Source organism: Felis catus, chromosome A1 (assembly GCF_018350175.1).
Source record: "Felis catus isolate Fca126 chromosome A1, F.catus_Fca126_mat1.0, whole genome shotgun sequence".
Lineage (NCBI taxonomy): Eukaryota > Metazoa > Chordata > Mammalia > Carnivora > Felidae > Felis > Felis catus.
This window is the reverse complement of record NC_058368.1, coordinates 131,634,793-131,654,417: the sequence shown is the minus strand read 5'-3', so window position 1 is coordinate 131,654,417 and position 19,625 is coordinate 131,634,793. Positions and strand designations below refer to the sequence as shown.

The 19,625-nt window shown below is 39.4% G+C and overlaps 1 protein-coding gene across 2 annotated transcripts in view; it reads right to left on the bottom strand.

Moving 5' to 3' along the window:
* Nucleotides 1-19,625, bottom strand: part of RGS7BP (regulator of G protein signaling 7 binding protein) — a 105,269-nt gene that overhangs the window by 41,444 nt on the left and 44,200 nt on the right. For both annotated transcript variants that reach the window (XM_019834877.3, XM_003981011.6), the window contains exon 3: nucleotides 295-425. In XM_019834877.3, the coding sequence (XP_019690436.1) occupies nucleotides 295-425 (131 nt within the window). The remainder of the gene's footprint in view (nucleotides 1-294; nucleotides 426-19,625) is intronic.

The following is a 19,625-nucleotide window of genomic DNA, read 5'->3' as shown; positions in this document are numbered from 1 at the left end:
TTGTTATATATTTTTACTCCCCACGCTGATTGTAACCAAAGTCATGTTCACAAGTGGTAAAATGATACATTTGAGAACAGTTTCTACCACAATTTCTGTTCAAGATGATCAGTGTTCTTATGCACTTAGTATTGGTCTAGAGTTCTTTCATTAATTTATATCAAACATTCCCTGAACATTTACATCCATTCTAATTGTGTGTAGACAGCCATGGGGTGCATTTAGGGCTTTGGGAAAGATTAGCTTTTGTTTAACATTCCTCAGTGTTTATGGCAGTACACTAAATGCAGATACCTTTTCGATGAAACTGAAGAGACCCCAGCAGACATATGGATTTGAGCATCTCTGTTGTGTACATTTCTAAGCAACACTGCAGCTGGATATAAAGCCGACAGATTTCTGGATGGATCTCACCATCTTCCGGGCTGTAACAGAATGAAGGAGAAAAGCTGTGAGCATTTCTCAAGATTTCACTCATCAGCCATTTGTCTCAGCTGGGCGGGGGGGGGGGGGGGGGGGGCGGCGGGGAGGGATGCTCAATAAAGATTCCTTAAAGCCTTGAGTCTAAAATATAGGACTTCCTGCTTTCAAAGCAATGACCAATGTCACAGTTCTTACATAAGCGTCTTTCTGACTAACAGCTCTTAATTTTTTTTCCCCTTCAGCAGCAGATTTCTGCTGGGAGCTTAAAATCATAAATGTTTTAAGTAATTGAAAATATCAGACATTTTTGATTTAACTGTTGAAACAGATTTCCAAAATATATTTAAATCATAAGACTCTTCTAGCCTGCAAGAAGAGATTAAAAACTCTTATTTTTAGAGAAACTAACGGAGAGCTATTCAATTGCCAATTATGAGAGCTCTTTAATATTAAGGCTCTAGAATAATATGATTAGAGAGCCGAGATATCAGTTATTTTTATCAAGGTCTTTTGTCTCAGTCTGAAGAATATTCCTTTATTGTTTGCTATGGTTAATTTACAAAAGGCCAACTGATTTTAGTGAAAACAAACATTTTATGAAAAGGAAAAGTAATACAATTCTAATATATGCTTAACAATCTAAAGCTAAATAATTACTGAACTTATGCTGTAAAATTTATTCTAAAGTCCTTGAACCTTTCTCTGTTGCCTATGATAAAATGTATAAATGGGAATATGATAAAACATGGAGGGATCACTTTTATTTTTTTTATTTAGGGAAGAGTACATTGTCAGAAAAACCCTTTATATGCTGTTACAATTGCATGTGTTGAATAAAGCAATTTAAATAAAAGGGATAAAGTTTAGAGATACATTAGAAATAGAAGGAGCCTAGACATGAGCTCTGTCACATGTCCTAAAGTGTCACCTTCTATCCCTGTTCATTTAAAACAGTGAAATCTGATTAAATAATGCAGCATTTGGATTTGATTCCTTTATAAAGTGGTCACTGGCAAAATGTTAGGGGCAATTATCGGAAAAAGAATGATGGCTTGATTTTTTATTTAAGTTCTGGACTCACAGTAAAAAGAGTTTGTATTTACACAGCACTTGACAAGGATAATCAGTTTTCATTTTCAGTACTTATTTAGTAGATGAACCAGCGTTCATCTAACTATATGGCTTATGTAACACGGGGAAATGCACCAGGGTTTTGCCTCAGTAGTACTGAGGCCGGCAAAGTTACTCTGTCTTTCCTACGCCACAGCCAAGTGCCTCAGAAGAGCTCACATGCAAAATTCGGCTTTCTCCAGAAAATAAAGGACTATGCTGGTTTCTCATTTGGGTCTCATGGGTCTAGCCCCAGACCAACACTGGAAACAAGTGTATCTTTTGTGAAAGTCCCAGATTTTCTTCCGGAGCTTTCACCCTTCAGCTGCCCCGGGCTACCTGGGGTTCTTCCCCACTACCCCTCTCCCTGCCCCCAACCACACGTTATATCATCTGCAGCCTTTCAAACTGTCTCTGTGTTCCATCCCTTCATGGTTCTACTAGATTCTGGAGGAATAATGGGCATTAATGGTTCATATAGTAAAAAACAATTCTGGTGTATTACCCTAAGATGTTGATTTTGACAGAAAAACCTGAAGGTAGTGTCTTATCCCTAAGGCAGCCTAGAGGAAAAATAGGTGAAGGCAGGCAGGTCTTTTCTGTGCTCCTTCATCATCCCGAAATAGCTGCCTGTTTTCACCTGTGTATAGCGTTGGCCCTTGTGTCACATACGCAGATTAAAACAAAAGGAACTTATAATAAATCTGTAGTATTTATTGCACATTTGATGTGCGGGACAATTAGTCACTGTAACATCATTTCAAGCCATGGAGTATCCTTATTTTCAGAAGTACAAAACGTGTGCCTAGTACTTAGTTCCAAAAATACGCAAACTCATATATAGGTGACATTTGATGTTAAGTTAAACAAAGGATTATCATATTAACATATCTTAACCAGTATGTTTTAATGTTTTTAAATGTTTTATTATTAATTTTTGAGAGAGAAGCAGAGCATAAGTGGTGGAGGGACAGAGAGAGAGGGAGACACAGAATTCAAAGCAGGTTCCAGGCTCTGAGCTGTCAGCCCAGAGCCCAACGCGGGGCTCAAACTCACGAACTGGGAGATCATGACCTGAGCTGAAGTGGGACACTTAACCAACTGAGCTGCCCAGATGCCCCAAGAACCAGTATGTTTTATTATCTTACAGGTAGATGGTGAGCGATAAAGTAGTATATGTAGTGCTCCTGAAAAAGGCAAGTCAGGACAGAGATTAAAATGCCTAATTCATAACGTTTCTGCAGATGCCATCTCCCTAAAGCCTCTGTAACCCACGGGGATTCTCAAAACTATGGAACCATTTTGCCCATCCTAGATGGTGCAGGGAAGAACTGAATGGCTACCACCAGAAATATAATGTGCCTAACAATGATTAATTGATGCTAAGGTTACACTATAAATTTTCTGGTTCAAAAATTCATACATATACTTGCAGAGTATCCTTTAATATCTTGAAAAATTATAGCCAAAGAAAGAAAGGAACTAGTTAAAGAGAAGTGGAAAAGTTACTATATTGTTTATGTTAGTGTTTAATGAGATGCCTTGACCAGTTCCATTAGCTTCAGGGTTTGTACAATTTGTTCTTCCTGCTTCAGGGCTCTAAGCTGCATTACTGCTGCTGATTATTAAAAGTTCATTAAAGACAAAATGTCAAATGAGTTATAATATGTCTAATGTTATAAGCAGTGGACTGAAATACATTTTGATAAGCATTAAGATCATGTAGGTGGGAGCGCCTGGGTGGCTCAGTCGGTTAAGCGTCCGACTTCGGCTCAGGTCATGATCTCATGGCTTGTGAGTTCCAGCCCCGCATCGCGCTCTGTGCTGACAGCTCAGAGCCTAGAGCCTCTTCAGATTCTGTGTCCTTCTCTCTCTCTCTGCCCCTCCCCTGCTCACACTCTGTCTCTGTCTCTCAAAAATAAACATTAAAAAAAAAAGATCATGTAGGTTATTTTCATAATAAATGAACAATGAAGTTATAACAGAGAAAATGCAGGAAAAGCCAAGAAAACAGCAACGTGAAAGCTTGACACTTTCTAAGGATAAATTAGAAGACCGAAGGAATAACTTACATGAAGACAGAATTAGGCCTATGACTTTTCCTCCAGCAACTGGAAGCAACTTAATGTGGAAGTAACTTTACCACGTATTATTACTTAAGCTTAGTCCACATGGATTCACTCTTATTAATATCAAGTTTAAGTCTAAGAGAGCCACCTTTGTGGTGGTGCCCATTTAATTTAGACAAAGACATTTTACAGGTTTGTGACTAGGCTGTGCTTATTTATTTATTTTTCTATTGAGCATAAATCAAGAGCCAACCTGATAATTTTGATTAATAGAAAGTCCTAGTTTTAATGGGCGAACATCCTAAAAATTAACTTCAATGATAGTCAGTGACTTGGAGCTCCAGTTGAAGTTAAATAATGCATCTTTCCATCAACTCCTGAAGGATGAGAATCAAGATTTAATGTCATAATCATATGACTTAAGAAGCCTGAAGTGGTGTAGTAATAGGGGGATTTAGATACAGATTTTGCCTGAGATGCCCCTTGATAATGGAAGTGTGGATATACTCTGTGAACATTCTTATTTGATAACTAAAAAAGTAATATGATACACACCCACCTGAACGGCTAAAATGAAAAAAGCCTGAAAATGCCGAACGTTGCTGATCATGTGAAGCAACAGGGACTCTCCAGACATTGTTGATGTGAGTTAAAACAGTACAGTTGCTTCAAAAAGAGTTAAGGAAGTTTCTTATGAAACTAAACATATACCTACTTGTGACCTGGCAACCCATTTCTAGGTATTTAACAAAAGAAATGAAAACATATTCACAAAAGGATCTCTATAAGACTGTTCATAGTAGTTTTATTTAGGATACCCAAAAACTGCAAATAATCCATGTGTCTGTCAAGAGGACAGTGAATAAAGAAACTAGTTATATTCTTACAGTAGAGTGATGCTCAACAATTCAAAGGAGTAAACTCTTGATACACAAAGCAACATGAATGAATCACAAACACATGAACACATTTATATGAAGTTCTAGAAGAGATAAAACTGTTAGTGATAAATAGTAGAATAATGGTGAGGAGGGGATTTGGGAAGGAGCATGCAGAGAAGGAGCTTTCTGGGGCGAGGGTAATATTCCACATCTAGACAGAGGTTTGAGTTACATGGGTGTATACATTTGGCAAAACTTACTGAATGGTACGCTTAATATCTGTATATTTGATTATATGCAAGTTTTACTTAAAAAATAAGAGCCATCAGCAGTTATTGATAATTAATGATATGCATGCCGAATTATTTAGGTATAAAATTTACTGATATCTGCAGCTTCAGAAAAATAATATGGATTGCTGGTTGGCTAGAGGGATGGACAGACAGACAAAGCAAGTATACTAGAATGTTAATTGTAGAATCTAGGTGATGGGCATTTACTTGGTGTCCAAGGATTTATGGTTCCCCAAATAATTACATGGTCTAAATTGAACAAATCAACTGAGAAGCTTAACGACTAGTAAGGTCAAGTTCAGGAGTGAACACACTAGGGATTTTAGTTATGAAATGCTCTGGCCCTGCATCGGTCTGCTCTTTTATTGAGGTTGCCAGACTTTTGGTGTTCTATGCAACTGCTAAGAGCTTTTTAAAAACCAGCAAAATGTTTGTTGTTTTGAAAGTTTGTCCCTCATGTAATGGTTTACATATTTAGTTGAAGGCAGCAAGACATTAAAAAAGGAGAATGGGTCTAGAGTCAGAAAACTCAGCTCTAAATATAGACATTGCTGCTTAGAACAGTAATCCCTGGAAAATCATGTTAACTTCTCTGAGACTCAGTTTCCTCTGCTGTGAAACAGGGATAACAACTATTGGTGATTAAAGTAGTATCTCAAGGTTGTTGCAAGGATCAAATGAGATCATGTGTGGGAAACCCAGTAAAAACGGTGAAGGATTGTTAGAAGTTGGCTGCAATCCATCTTAACACATCAAAGTTGTGTTTACTTAGCTTTACGCTTGAGTGTGGTCTTCAGTTTTAAAAATTATCTGCTCTTCTGCGACATTGTTTATTTGCTTAGAGTTCCCCAGTATGGGTTTTGGTTAAATAAACACGCCATTAGGCTGAGAAAAAGAGGTGTGACCCCATTGACAGCCCCCCCCCCTCAGCATTTCACGGACTTGGGTGAGGCAGAACACTTGGGGTTTGTCAGCTCCCGGAGACAGAAACCAGAACTTCTGCTGCAGCAGATACAGCCAAGTTTCTCCTTTCAGAATCAATTCTGTTGTCGGCTATTAGGCGAAATGGCAAGACAAGACTCAGGAAGCCAAAGGGCATGTAGGAAGGGAATGATATCCTCTCTTTATTTTTCAGAGCAAATAGCTAGGGAGGAAGAGGATTCACCGACTTGACCCAAGGATAGTGAGCTCCAAACGTCTGTCAGTAACCACCCGCCCCCCCGCTTTCCCCCAGTGATTTCCTCTCAGATGGATGCCACTCACAACAGTATACCCCAGTTCTGTGTCAAATGCAGGGACAGCTTCAGAGTCCTGCCTTCATATATTTTCCGTGAAGGAGAGGTCTCAAGGTGGCTTCATAGTTTAAGTAACCAATGGATAATTACAGGGCAGAGAAGGAAAATGTGTGTGTGTGTGTGTGTGTGTGTGTGTGCGCACGCGCGTGTGTGTGTGTTTATGTATGTGTGTCTCAGTTATGCTAGGTTTCAAATTCTTTTTATCATTTTTTAATGGTTATTATTAACTATTTTTGAGACAGAGAGACAGAGTGTGAACAGGGGAGGGGTAAAGACAGAGGGAGACAGAATACAAAGTAGGCTCCAGGCTCTGAGCTGTCAGCACAGAGCCGGATACGGGGATCAAACTCACAAACTGTGGAGGTCATGACCTGAGCTGAAGTTGGGCAACCCAGGGGGCTCCATACATTTCAAATTCTTAAAAAAATTGTTTTAAATGTTTTTATTTATCTCTGAAGGAGAGAGAGACAGAGCATGAGCGGGGGAAGAGCAGAGAGAGAGGGAGACACAGAATCCAAAGCAGGCTCCAGGCTCTGAGCTGTCAGCACAGAGCTCGATGCAGGGCTCTAACTCATGAACTGTAGATCATGACCTGAGCCGAAGTCAGAGGCTCAACCAACTGAGCCACCCAGGTGCCCCAGGTTTAAAATTCTTAAACATAATTACAGGCTCTAGCCAAGTTCAAAAACATGGAATTAATGCTAGATATCTACTAAGTGACTACGCTCTTCGAAAAAAAAAATTTTTAATGTTTATTTTTGAGAGACAGAGAATGTGAGCAGGGGAGGGGTAAAGAGAGAGGGAGGCACAGGAGCCGAAGCAGGCTCCAGGCTCTGAGCTGTCAGCACAGAGCCCGACGTGGGGCTCCAACTCACAAACCATGAAGCTGGATGCTTAACCTATTTAGCCACCCAGGTGCCCCATGACTATACTGTTTTATACCAAAATAAGCACTGCAATTAAAAGAGAAGCCCAGTTAATCAGGAGAACAGAAACCAGACATTTTTTCAAGGTATCTATATATATATAATAATTGACTCTCCCTATAGTCTCCATTTTTCTCATAATCTTTCTTTAGTGAGTTTTCATGAAACTTGTGTTTTTGGTGGCAACCTCTTCTATGTTCTTCATAGAGAGTCATGACAAGTTTGGTTCCTCCAGGAACCTCTGAAGAAGTAATTGCAGTAACTCCCCTCACTTGCCAGCACGTCCTCGCATGGGAGCATAGAGTACCGTGACTTCCTCAAGGGTCCCTGAACAAGAGCTGGGATCAGACTCTGCCCTGAAGCCATTCAGGTTCAGTCAGAAATGAAACCTGACTTTAACAAAGGAGTGAAACTGGAAACACACCTGAATTATCTGTGGGTGGCCTCTCCAGGTGCCTTTATGCAAAGCATCGGGGCCCAGAGGGGCCAGCACCTTTCATGATCTAGGGCCACATTCTGGTCTTCATCTCCCTGTGGCTTTTGGTTTGCCCTCAGGCAGGACCTTTGACATTTCCCCATGCAGCAGAAGGGAGCTTGGATAAATAATGGGTAGCATTACTGGGGCATCTTATTCCCATTTAAAGAGTAAAAAACCATATTTAAACATTTAAACAATATCCATCAGCTTCCTGACATTATGATACTGATACTGAAGACTAAAAATATTACTATTGAATTATAAACAATCTTTTATTTATTTTAAATGTTACTGTTTAAAGCATTACTGGGGAGGTTGGGAACAGGTGATGACTTTTGTGGCGATTCTGAAGGGACTTTGTGGGCATTTCTCCGGACATTAGAGGATGAAGGAGTTAATGGGGTGCACATTATGATTTCCTTTGCTTGATACTTGAGACTTATGTTTATTGATACAGGGAAAGCTAGTATTTATAAAGCAATATTTCTTCACTCTCCAAAATGAAGTATCTTTCTTATTCTGTCTTGGTCTGCTTCCCCACCCTTTCTCCTTTCTGGCTTGAGAATCTCTTGGAATTTCTTTTTTTTTTTTTTTTTCCCTGATTCTCTCAATGTTTTTCTCTTTATGGTCTCTGGTTGGGAGACATGGGGTCTGCAAACAGCTCTTTAGGTCCTGGTCTACTGGATCTTGTGATTCTTTTTTTGTTTTTTAAGTTTTCGAGAGAGAGTGAGAGAGAAAGAACAGGGGAGGGGCAGAGAGAGAGGGAGGGAGAGAGAGAAACTTAAGCAGGCTCCACATCCAACTTGGAGCCCAAAGCAGGGCTAGATCTCATGACCCTGAGATCATGACTTGAGCCAAAATCAAGAGTCAGATGCTTAACTGATTGAGCCACCCAAGTGCCGTCTTGTCATTCTTACAGCTAGCAGAGAGAGGCCTGTGGCTGTTAGAGTCTGAGTCCTGGATTCCTGAATCTCTGCTGGGATGGCAATCAGCACCATGGACATTATTACAACATAGCCCTATCCCACCGACTATAGCCAGGATCTGTTTATTTGTAAATATATATGCATATATATGCGTATATATTTATATTTAAATAAGTGTATTATGTTTTTACATTGCATTTGGAAAATATTTTCTGCATTGAAAATCAAGATTTTTATGGTTTAATGTTTATTGTTTTTATCTGATACCAATAATCTTCAAAGGTCGATTATCATGTGTTACACTAGAAAGAATTCAGCTCATTAATTTTCATTATATTCAAAGTCTGGGTCATTAATTGCAGCTTGCAGTTAACTCCTGCTTTTATCTGCTGGAGTTTTAGGGCTCAGCATATTAAACTCTTGGTTTATCTAAATGGTATTTAGCCCTTCATTCTTAATCATGTCATTAATTTATGTGATGTCATATTTCTCTTTAGCTAAAGCCATAGGCTTCATCGATATTGCCGAAATAACGCAGTTTTAAAACAACCTCCAATATGAGCTGACCAAATTTAACTCCTTCAGTTTATCCAAAAGAGAGTTTTTGATTTAAAAAAAAGGTGTCATCTCATTTATCTGTAACAGCACAAGATGGTGATCAATACTTGAATAATGAATGATGACATATCAGTTGTATAGTTATAGGGTAACGATCAAATCCATTGTGGTTGTCAGTGCCACTGGCTTCCTCTGACATGTGAGGAGCTGTTTATCTAGGGCGAGGGTCTGAAGGGTGACAGAAGGCCATGAGAGTCCAATATGGTCTGCATGAGGCCTGAATTATTTTTTTTAGCCTCATAAAAGGATTAAGCCAGAAAGGCTATTTGGAGAGGGTTGAGGCAGAGGGTAGAGAGTTGGCATTTCTGGCATCTATTTATCATATTAATAACAACAGCATTCTGCTGTGTGCTAGCGCTTTGGGTTAGCCCTCTAGTTCATTCCCTCATTTACAGGAAGGATTTTGAGAAGCGTTGGGATTATTATAATTTTTTTTTTTTTTTTTAGCATTTTGCAGTTTACTTTTTCAGCTTCAGACTCCTACCCAACACTAGAGGTTCTTTAAATATTATGTTTAAGAGGATTCTGTGGGGTTATTCTGTGTTTCTATTGGCATGCAATGATAATTTATGGGCTTTTTTTTGCATAGCTCTCAAAAGAAGACACTTCATGTCAATATGGCATTGTGCATTTCTAGACGGGTGTAATAGCTACTTTGTACAAAAACAGGCGAAAGCTTTATGCAAATAGAAGAGACCAGTATCAGTATAAATGGAAAATATCATATCCCACCGTTTTTCCAAAATTGTCAAAGTTTATGTTATTTATCTCTATAACTTCCAACACTGAACAGATTGTCTGATATCTAGCAGGTTCTCAATTAAACAGTTCCCCAAAGTGGCTTTGAACAATAGTGCCTCTATGATGTAAGGAGTCAGAAGGCTGGGGAAATGGTGTTGGTTCAGCCTTTGTCATTAGAGATCAGTTTCCGAAGAGTTTCTTTTCTTGTAGCCCTTGTTTTTTTTCTTTAAGCTCTTCTATAAAAGTAACACATGCTAGCAGACATTTTATGCAGATAAGAAAAAAGAGGAAAAGAGAACTTAAGCCAATGCCAGAGTTATCCATTATTATCATTTTGGTCTATTTCCTTCCAGACTGATACCCTCAGGAGCAAGAAGTTTATCCATTATTGCTGGTTCTCAAGCCCGTAGCATACTGCCTGGTTCGTTGAGGGCTCTCAGTTCATGTTTTTTGAAATGAATCAAACTGAAGGTTTAAGGCTGACCCAATGTATGAGTCCATGTGACAGATCTAGTGGTCTCAGAGGGGCAAGGCTAGTAACCTTGGAGTATTCAAGTCAGTGAAGCAAAGCAGTGGTAATGTGAGCACAGGAGGAGGAAGGGATCCACTTTGCTGCAGTAATTCACATTTTCTCAAAGAAGGAAAAAAGATGAACTAAAGGCCCCTTCCCATCCTCCACATGAGGCCATAAGTGGGTTGAGGTTTATATCTTGATTTCATTACTTACAACTGTGTGAACTTGGGCAGTGTCTCAAATTCTTACTACCTGAAATACTGAATTAGGACAGTAAGACCTACTTCATATATTATTGAAAATATTGAAGTCAAGTCATATATGGGAATTATGTGATTGTAACAAGCCCAAACGAATGGGCGAAGAAGTGTTCCCGGGAAGCAATTCTGCACATTGTGCCTAGACATCCTCACACCTTTGTCACAGGCTTTCTTCTTACTTAACTATTAGTTCAAATAATATTTGTTGATTTCCCATTATTCACAAAGGGTGATTCTGGGGGAAAAAGAGGAAAGTACTGTGTTACTTTTTCTGGAGTCATTTTTTTCAGAGTTCATAGAAACTTCCATTGTTATCCTAGGGTGTTTTTATTTGATGATAAGATGCTATAAAGTCTCCTCAGAGACAAATTAATTTTTCCAAACAGTGATAGAAAACTTGTACCCTTTTATTCCTTCCTTGATGCGGTATCATTTTGCTGCCATCTAGTTTTCAACTAAATGGCTCCAGCGTGGAGATCTACATATAATTTCCCCCTTCCTTCTTAATGATGAAGTATAATATTCCATTAGGTGAGACAGAATGAAAAGAACTCTGCCCCTCTGCCAGTAGTTGTAGCTCAAGAACAAAAATAACTCTTCCAGACAGACAGACATATGGGCGGGAGGAGACAGTGGTTAACAAATGTTTAGGTCAGTCTCTTCAATAAAGGCATTGCTTTTGATTTTCAGAAAAGCATAGATTATGTAAGATCATTGGCCTTAGCTAGGGAAAAAAGAGTGCGTGAACTTCACTCAGAAAGGGCTTGAGAGCAGGAATACGCTTTGTGAATTTTTGGCATTTGGTTCAGCATTAGCGACATATGACTTAACTGACCTTTCCCGGGAGTTTACCATGTGTCAGATACCATGCTGAGCAGCTACATCTCACTTAATTCTCACAGTAAGTTTATGAAGTACTTACTACCCTTATCTTTGATTTACAGAGTAAAGGCAATGAGGCTTAACAGAGGCCATGGGACTTCCTCGAGGTCACACCGATAGTAAGGACGGTGGTAAGACTCAAACCTGTATTTTTGCTTTTAAGCTGCTATGTAATTTTACTAGAACACAGTGCTCAGGAACCGAACTGTATGTATATGTTTGTTCATTCACCTCATGCACAGTTACGGAGAGTACACTTTATGCAAACACTATGCTAGGAATGAAATAATCATTTTTTTCTTTTCCTTTGTTGAGCTCCTAAATTATTGTGGCTTGAAAGTCCGCCATACTCCTAGTTCCTCCATTTTTTCCATTTATAACAAGTGCACACTGGTATTCTCTGGGGAGCTCAGGAATACATAAGACAAAGGGAGCATAAGTGTGCAACACAGGAGGCACACCAGGCTCGTGCAAGCTGGTATTTGTGGGGGAGTGAGGAAAACTGCCAACGAGAACAGAGTGCCCCCCAGGCCCCAGGGACTCCTCCATCTAAGCAGAGTAATGGGAGTGGGAAAAGGGCATGGCGAGGACTGGGCATAGATTCCTCTTTCTAGCTCTTTGTGCCTCTTCTGCATGCACATTGGATGTGGGAAGGCACCATTGATGCTGTTCATGGGCCATCATTATTCTCTGTGTTGTTCAAAGAGAGGCAAAAAGAATCCAGGATGCAACGGAGAGGTCTCTTTTTTGTCACTTTACTGGGAATGTCAGAGTTCTCTGTACAACAGGAGAAATGAATGCTATAAATTATTTGCAAAGCATTTTAGAACAAAGGAGATAAATATATGAACACGAATGCATGACATGATTGCTGGCTAATAGCTCAGCTGGAGTTAAAGCATAAGCGTTTTTGAATGTTATACAAGTGGTCTTCAAACTTTGTGCATCATGTATCTGTATCAATAACAAAATTAAACATGAACTCCTAGTTAGTACACAACATGCATGTGTTGATAAATTATACATAAACAATAACGCATATTAGGTATATACAGTGCACAGAAATTGACATTAGAAATGGAGACTATGAAGTATAAAGTTACAATATTTCCTTTCACATCATCTGCACATGTCACTTTGACATCCACAGGCTTTAGTAGGAGGCTCTCAAGTTTTAATGAGCATTGGAATCACCTGAAAGTCTTGTTAAACCACAGAACCCTGGGCTCTGTCCCTCGAGTTTCCAGTTCAGTGGGTCTGGTCTGGGGTCTGGTTATTCGATTTCTAATAAGTTCCCAGCTGATTCAGGAACCACACTTTGTGAAGCAATGGGGTAGCTTGTTACAGCCATACCCTTTAGGGAAGGCATCCAGCATCCAAGAAAAGAAGTAATAATGCCAGCATTCCAGTGGTAAGGCTGATATTTAAAGCAGGTGACCCTATGGAGCATCCCCAAATCATTTGCACAGCTGCAAATCTGACTCTGTTATGCAAAAGAGTAGCTTCAGGAAAAGTCCCAGTACATTCCAGGCACTTGGAAAGAAAAATGTTTTTAGATAACATCCAGGATACACGTTAGGGAAATCTTAGCAAGTAGATCCAAATATGCACACCTTAGCTCAAACTTCAGCAGATGGAAGACCATGGGAGGTTCTAGGACCACAGTGATATGGCATCCCGCAGCACAAGCGCCCCTGGGAAGTCAAGCATTGCTTGGCAATTCTTCTGAGAGGCCTCCTGAAGGGTGTGCATTCAAGTTGCAAATCCTATTTCGTTGGCGCTCCAGGTTTTACTGGGCAAGGTTTTATCCTAATTTTAAAAACATCTTGTTTTATCAATTTTACTTCGTTGTGGCCTTCTTTCATTTCCTGTCCTATAACTCATGTCACAACACCCTTAGAATGAACTGACACCTTACTGCAAATCAAAGGAAAAGCAGCAACACCCACGTTACAAATTTGTACATGAGTTAACAAAGAGCCCCGCAAAGTGGGTCCACTGGAAAGCGGCACTGTTCCAGGCAAGGGCAAGGGCAAGGGCAAGAACAATAAACTGAGAGGCTCTCTGACTCCTGTTCTGAACAAGTCACTTACAGGGGTGCTCATTTCGAAGCAAGTGGGAAAGAGAGAGAATGCACAAAGGCATATTCTAGCCCACGCTACTAAAATTCCAGACATCCATAACAGATACCCGGTATGCCTACAGCTAACAAAAATCACTTGGAGGTTGTGAGGCTGCAACATCGTCTAGAGACTGCAGTCTCAATGAGCAGGTATAAAGACGGCTCCTGTCTGTCTTTGTTAAAGGTAAAAATCCTTGTTCTCTTCGGACCTGCTGTAAAGAGCACCTGTACCGGGGGTGGGAAACGTCGTTCAGCAGAGTGTAAACAGGGAAATTGGGAAAGATGATCTAGGCAGGAAATGAAAGAATAATAGAAAAGAGCCTGGTTAACAGTGAAACAGAGGGAAAGGACCAATAGGGGACAAATCTGCGTGGGTACGTGTGGGAACTTAATTGCGTTTCACTAGTGGAAGGTTCCACATGCTGGATGCCAAAACTGCCATGAAACGTGCTAGGGAATACAGCCCGTTTTTCCCAAGGATTGAAGTTGGGCAGGAATTAACTTCTATTCGGTTTTTACACTATCATTGCTCTTTGTCTTGTTTCTGTTTTTGTTTCTAAACACTGCAGTTTCACTTCTTTAAAGAATGTCATTTCTTTTCCAAGTTGACTACTTGGACTACTGTGTGCTTAAGTTAACTTCCAAAACATGAATATGTGAGGTCTCCAAACAATATACACAAATTCATTTCCTTCTACTTGAGTTATGGAAGGCAGTTTCCTTTGCAATTTAAACATGTAGTCTAATTAAAGATACAAATCTTGAAATGTTGCTTTTCTCTCTCCGCTCTGTCCTTGCTTTTATACACACACGCATACATTCACACAGACACAGACAGGCACACACACACACACACAAACACAAAATTTTTTTTTTTGGGTCAAGCACACAGTGTTCTACCAGAAAGGAATAATGTCAAATAAAAATAATAGCAGGGATAAAGAAAAATAACCACTCTGTCTACGTAGAGCTAAGAGGAAGACTTAGAAAACAAAGAATAAAAGCTTGTTCTTTTTTTTTTTTTTAAACTTATCACTATATCATAAACATTTTCCCATTTTAAATAATTTCAACGAGGGGCGCCTGGGTGGCGCAGTCGGTTAAGTGTCCGACTTCAACCAGGTCACGATCTCGCCGTCTGTGAGTTCGAGCCCCGCGTCAGGCTCTGGGCTGAAGGCTCAGAGCCTGGAGCCTGTTTCCGATTCTGTGTCTCCCTCTCTCTCTGCCCCTCCCCCGTTCATGCTCTGTCTCTCTCTGTCCCAAAAATAAACAAACGTTGAAAAAAAAATTAAAAAAAAAAAATTTCAGCGTGGTAATGTGGAGGAAAAAAATAGCAAATCACGGAAGAGGAAATATGAAAGGCTAATAAATACGTGAAAAAATACTTGGCCTAATTAGTAATCAGGAAAATGCAAATTTTTTAAATCAGCGAGATATATTATTTCATTCCATTAGATTAGAAAAATAGGTCTGAAAATGCCAAGTGTTTAAGAGGACATTGGGTAACGTATCAATGCAAAGATCAACCGATAAAAGCAATGGAGAGCAACTTGAAATGTCAAGTACTATGAGAGCTGTGCATCTTTAAGATCTACCACTCCTGTGTCTATCCTCCAGACTCCAGTTCAATAGCATTTCCTGTGCTAATGGAAACATTCTGTGCTGAAAGGTATGATAGCTCCTAGTTTCATGTGGCTATTGAGCGCTTGAAATCGGCTACTGTGACTAAGGAACTGTGGTTTTTATTTTAATTATGTAAGTTTAAATTTCTGTGTCTCTAGAAATATATACGTAGGCCAATTTTAACATAGAATTACCAGAACAGGCTGTATTCATTTTTTTGACATTTTGCTAATTTATAGTGCGTACAATTCTATATTTCCATGTGTTTTTTTTCAACCACGAGCAGAGTTGACTATTTTCCCTCATGTTTGCTTCTGCCAACTGTCTGTCCATACCCATTGCCTATTTTCAGCTAAAGTCTCTGCTCTAAATCCCAGGTAATATTTATCTTTTTTCTTCTGGTGCTGCTTCCTAGCAATTTTATACACTCCTTGATTTCTTTTAGTTTGTATCCTCTAAAACTTCAGAACAATTTTTTCCCATTGTATTTTTCGAAATGCATGAAAATATGTCTGCATTTTTACTTCCAGCTTTTTGTTTGAAGGTTAAAACAACTTTAGGTGAGACCAACGGGCGCAACTAGATAAAAACCAAACTACTATTAAAACAAAAGAAACATGCAAACACTGCATTGCATTGAGTAGCACAGACAACAATGTTTGTAAAATACAAATTGCTCATTCAGGTCATAAGGGAAGAGTCCACTGAGAGGTGTAGCAAGATTTATCGCCCATTTACTGAGTGCCTCTTTTATTTTTAATGGTTATATGTTTTTCCTTTCTGAAAATTTTTTGAGTTCTTCTCCAGGCGTGCTTGGTGTTTTTACATACTCTATTTGTTCTCATGTTTTCAAGTCTTCTGTGTCTTTGAAATTTAAGACACCCTTCCTCTAAGTCATTATCAGGCAATGCTTTAAAAAAATTTTTTTTAATGTTTATTTATTTTTGAGACAGGGAGAGACAGAGTCTGAGCATGGGAAGGGCAGAGGGAGAGGGAGACACAGAATCTGAAGCAGGCTCCAGGCTCTAAGTGATTAGCACAGAGCCTGATGCAGGGCTTGAACTCATGAACCGCTAGATCGCGGCCAAAGTCAGCACACTTACCTGACTGAGCCACCCAGGCGCCTCAGGCAATGCTGTTAACTAAGGCTCTTGGAGAATTCAATCCTAGTATTTTCCATGTCTCTTGCACCTTTGCAAGATTCTTTCCTTGTGTGTTTCACAATTTAAGCTTGTGACCTCATATTCAGCAGGACTTTCTCTGTAGATATCTGAGATGTGTTGCTATTGAGCTACAATGGCAGGGTAAAGCATGGTTATAATTTCTTAGAAGGCCAAATCAAGCAAGTGATCTCTTTGTGCTGGTTGTACATTTCCCCTGGATTCCCTTTTCACTAAACATGTAGCCCTTTGAAATTCTTGGTTTGTATCAGAAGCTCAACCAGAAAACCAGTGGATGGTTTGAGGAGTATTTCTTTACATATTCCTTATTGCAAAGGTATGAGGAGCAAATGGGAGTCACAGCAACTTGAAGCTGGTCACATGGTGCTGTCACCACTCTGAGGAACGAGGGCAGAGAGATGTTCCTGGGACCCAAGGGGAGAGAGTTGTATATGTCGGACACCCATGGGACGTAACCACTTCAAAGGGATTGCACAGGGAGGGAAACAGGAAAATAAATATGATGACCTCACTCTTCTCCTTCCTTCCCAACTCCTTCCTTATTGGCTAAGCCCAGCTGGAAGCCAGAGGAGAAGGGAGCCCAGTGGAGGTGGGTGAAAAGTCGATCTGCAGGGGCAAGGAACAGCCAGCCAGCACATGACTTCATGGGAGTATCTCACCTCTAATTCCTGTCCCCACATGGCCTTCCGACTGGAAGCTCACCAGTAATGGAGCCAGCAAATTCCTTCAGGGAAGCCATTGGATCAGTCCATGCTGCCTACCACTTGGCTTTTTATTCCCTCTTCAGTAAAATTTTTTTTAAATATTTATTTGAGAGAGAGAGAGAGAGAGAGAGAGAGAGAGAGAGAGAGAGAGAGAAAGGGAAATGGAGTGCCAGAGGGGGAGGGGGCAGAAAGAGAGGAAGACACAGAATCTGAAGCAGGCTCCAGGCTTTGAGCTGTCAGCACAGAGCCCAATGCAGGGCTCAAACCCACCAACTGTGAGATCATGACTGGAGCTGAAGTCGGACACTTAACCGATGAGCCACCCAGGTGCCCCTATTCCCCCTTCATGTTTGACTTTAGGGACTTCTCTTTCCTACAAGATGAGTTACACATTTAAAAGGGTGTTTGCTTGTTGTAGCTTACACAACTTAGTTGTCTTGTATGCCCTTAGAGTTTTCTAACCAAGTGTATGGCCAGAAGTGAAACACACAAATTATCCTGCCCAATCTGACACAGACTCTCTGATGTAGATATCCTTGATATTTTAAAGATGGAGAAAGATGAGGATGGGTTACTTTCACATGGATCACAGAACTATTAAGCTGGGACTGGAATACTGCCTCGAAAGTCCAGGCTTTTAATACTGACTACACTAAACACTGAATGCAGGCATGCTGTGTGCCTGCTGTTTGGGGGGGGGGGGGGAATAAAGTAAAGAAGGAAGGAAGGAAGGAAGGAAGGAAGGAAGGAAGGAAGGAAGGAAGGAAGGAAGGAAGGAAACAGTAACAAATTCAAACAATATTAGGTCATTTGTGAGATTAACAATGAAGCTCCAAAAAGAAAAGAAAAGATAAATAGGCTAAAACACAAATACGCCAGAAATTCCTTAATAAAAGGACTGGCTTAAAGTATTACAGATTGCAGGTGTGAATCTGATATGGTTTATTCCACAGAAACTATCATTAAGAGAGGAAAAAAAGTTAAATCTTGATTATTTATTTTCCTTTGGATCATACAAGACCATGAAATAAAAAATTCTGATTTCAGATTATCTGAGCATTTACAACTGTACCATGACCATGTTGTTTCAAAACAGAATCAAAAGCCTCCGAGTAAATGAAATGGTTCATGCACATCAATGAAAGAAGAAAGCAACATTTAAAAGTCCAGAAAACCCTCAATTTGAATTCAGAAGCAGGTGTTAGGAGTCGATGTGGAGCACAAAGAACAAATTCTATTTCCAGATTATGTCAAATCAGGTCAAATAATTGCTTCCCATGTAGAAGAAATTAAAAGTGAATATATGTTAGGTATATTGGGTCATTTTTATTCCAAAACTTTTGTTTTATAAAAACAAAAAATTCTGCTTTGTTGAGAAATTAGCAAAGACAGAAAAAAAAAAAAAAAGGATATGCAGTAACACATATCCTCCTTGAAAGGCTAAATAATCAAGCAAATGTCAGAGGTAGCAAATATAGCCTAAAAACTGGATGATTTTAGAAAGATGTTCAGATAATATTACTGCCTTTGAAAGAAATAATCACAGTTAATAGAAAAAAGGGAGTTAAAAAAATAGGAATTTTTCTTAATGTGTACATTTTAACATATCATTTTGGAAACTTTTTTATTGGGTAAATGTATCTGGATTGCTTACATTAGACCACATTATCAACATTTTTTGATCACCATGAAGCACATTTTATTGAATGTTGGGGTAATTTGTTTTAGAATATACCTTGAAAGTAAGGAAACGGAATTTTGTAGATAAGAGATAAAGGGATGCTTTAATTTTTCAAAACTATTTGAAAAAAGGTTCATACCCAGATTCTAATTAACGAGGATGGGTCAAGTTTGTAAGGTCTCAAACATGGAGTTGGGTACTGTTTGGGGTTCACTGATAAGCTTAATCTAAGGATGTCAGGTTAGCAAATACATTTCTAAAAGAAAGTACATTTGAACGAGATGATACCTAATTGGAATACTAGAAAAACTGTCTTAAAATTTAAAAAGTAAAAGATTTTAATGGTTTTATTTTTCATGTTTATGTATTTATTTTGAGAGAGAGAGAGAAAGAGCACAAGCAGGAGAGGGGCAGAGAGAGAGCAGGAGAGAGAGAATCCCAAGCAGGCTCTGCACTGTCAGGGTGGAGCCCAAAGTGGGGCTCAGTCCCACAAACTGAGAGATCATGACCTGAGCTGGAATGAAGAGTTGGATGCTCAACTGACTGAGCCACCCAGGCACCCCCAAAGTGAAAGATTTTAGGTTAACAGTAAACAACAGTATACTAACATATAATGGGCTAATTAATTCAATATTAATAACCGCTTAACATAATGAGAAGAGAAATCAACATGCAATATTTCAACAAAGTACAGAAGAAACATACTGTATTACAATGACTTAAAAAAAAAAGATCAGGAGTTGCATGAAAAAATCCCTTTGTTCTTATTAGCCAAGTGCTGATCTGAAATACTTTTTCTGAATACTTGATGTCTAAAAATGAATTGAAGCACATTCTATGGTTCTGATATAGCCTGACTTCCATAAAAATCCTTGAGACACAGTGTGTTTCTGTAGAG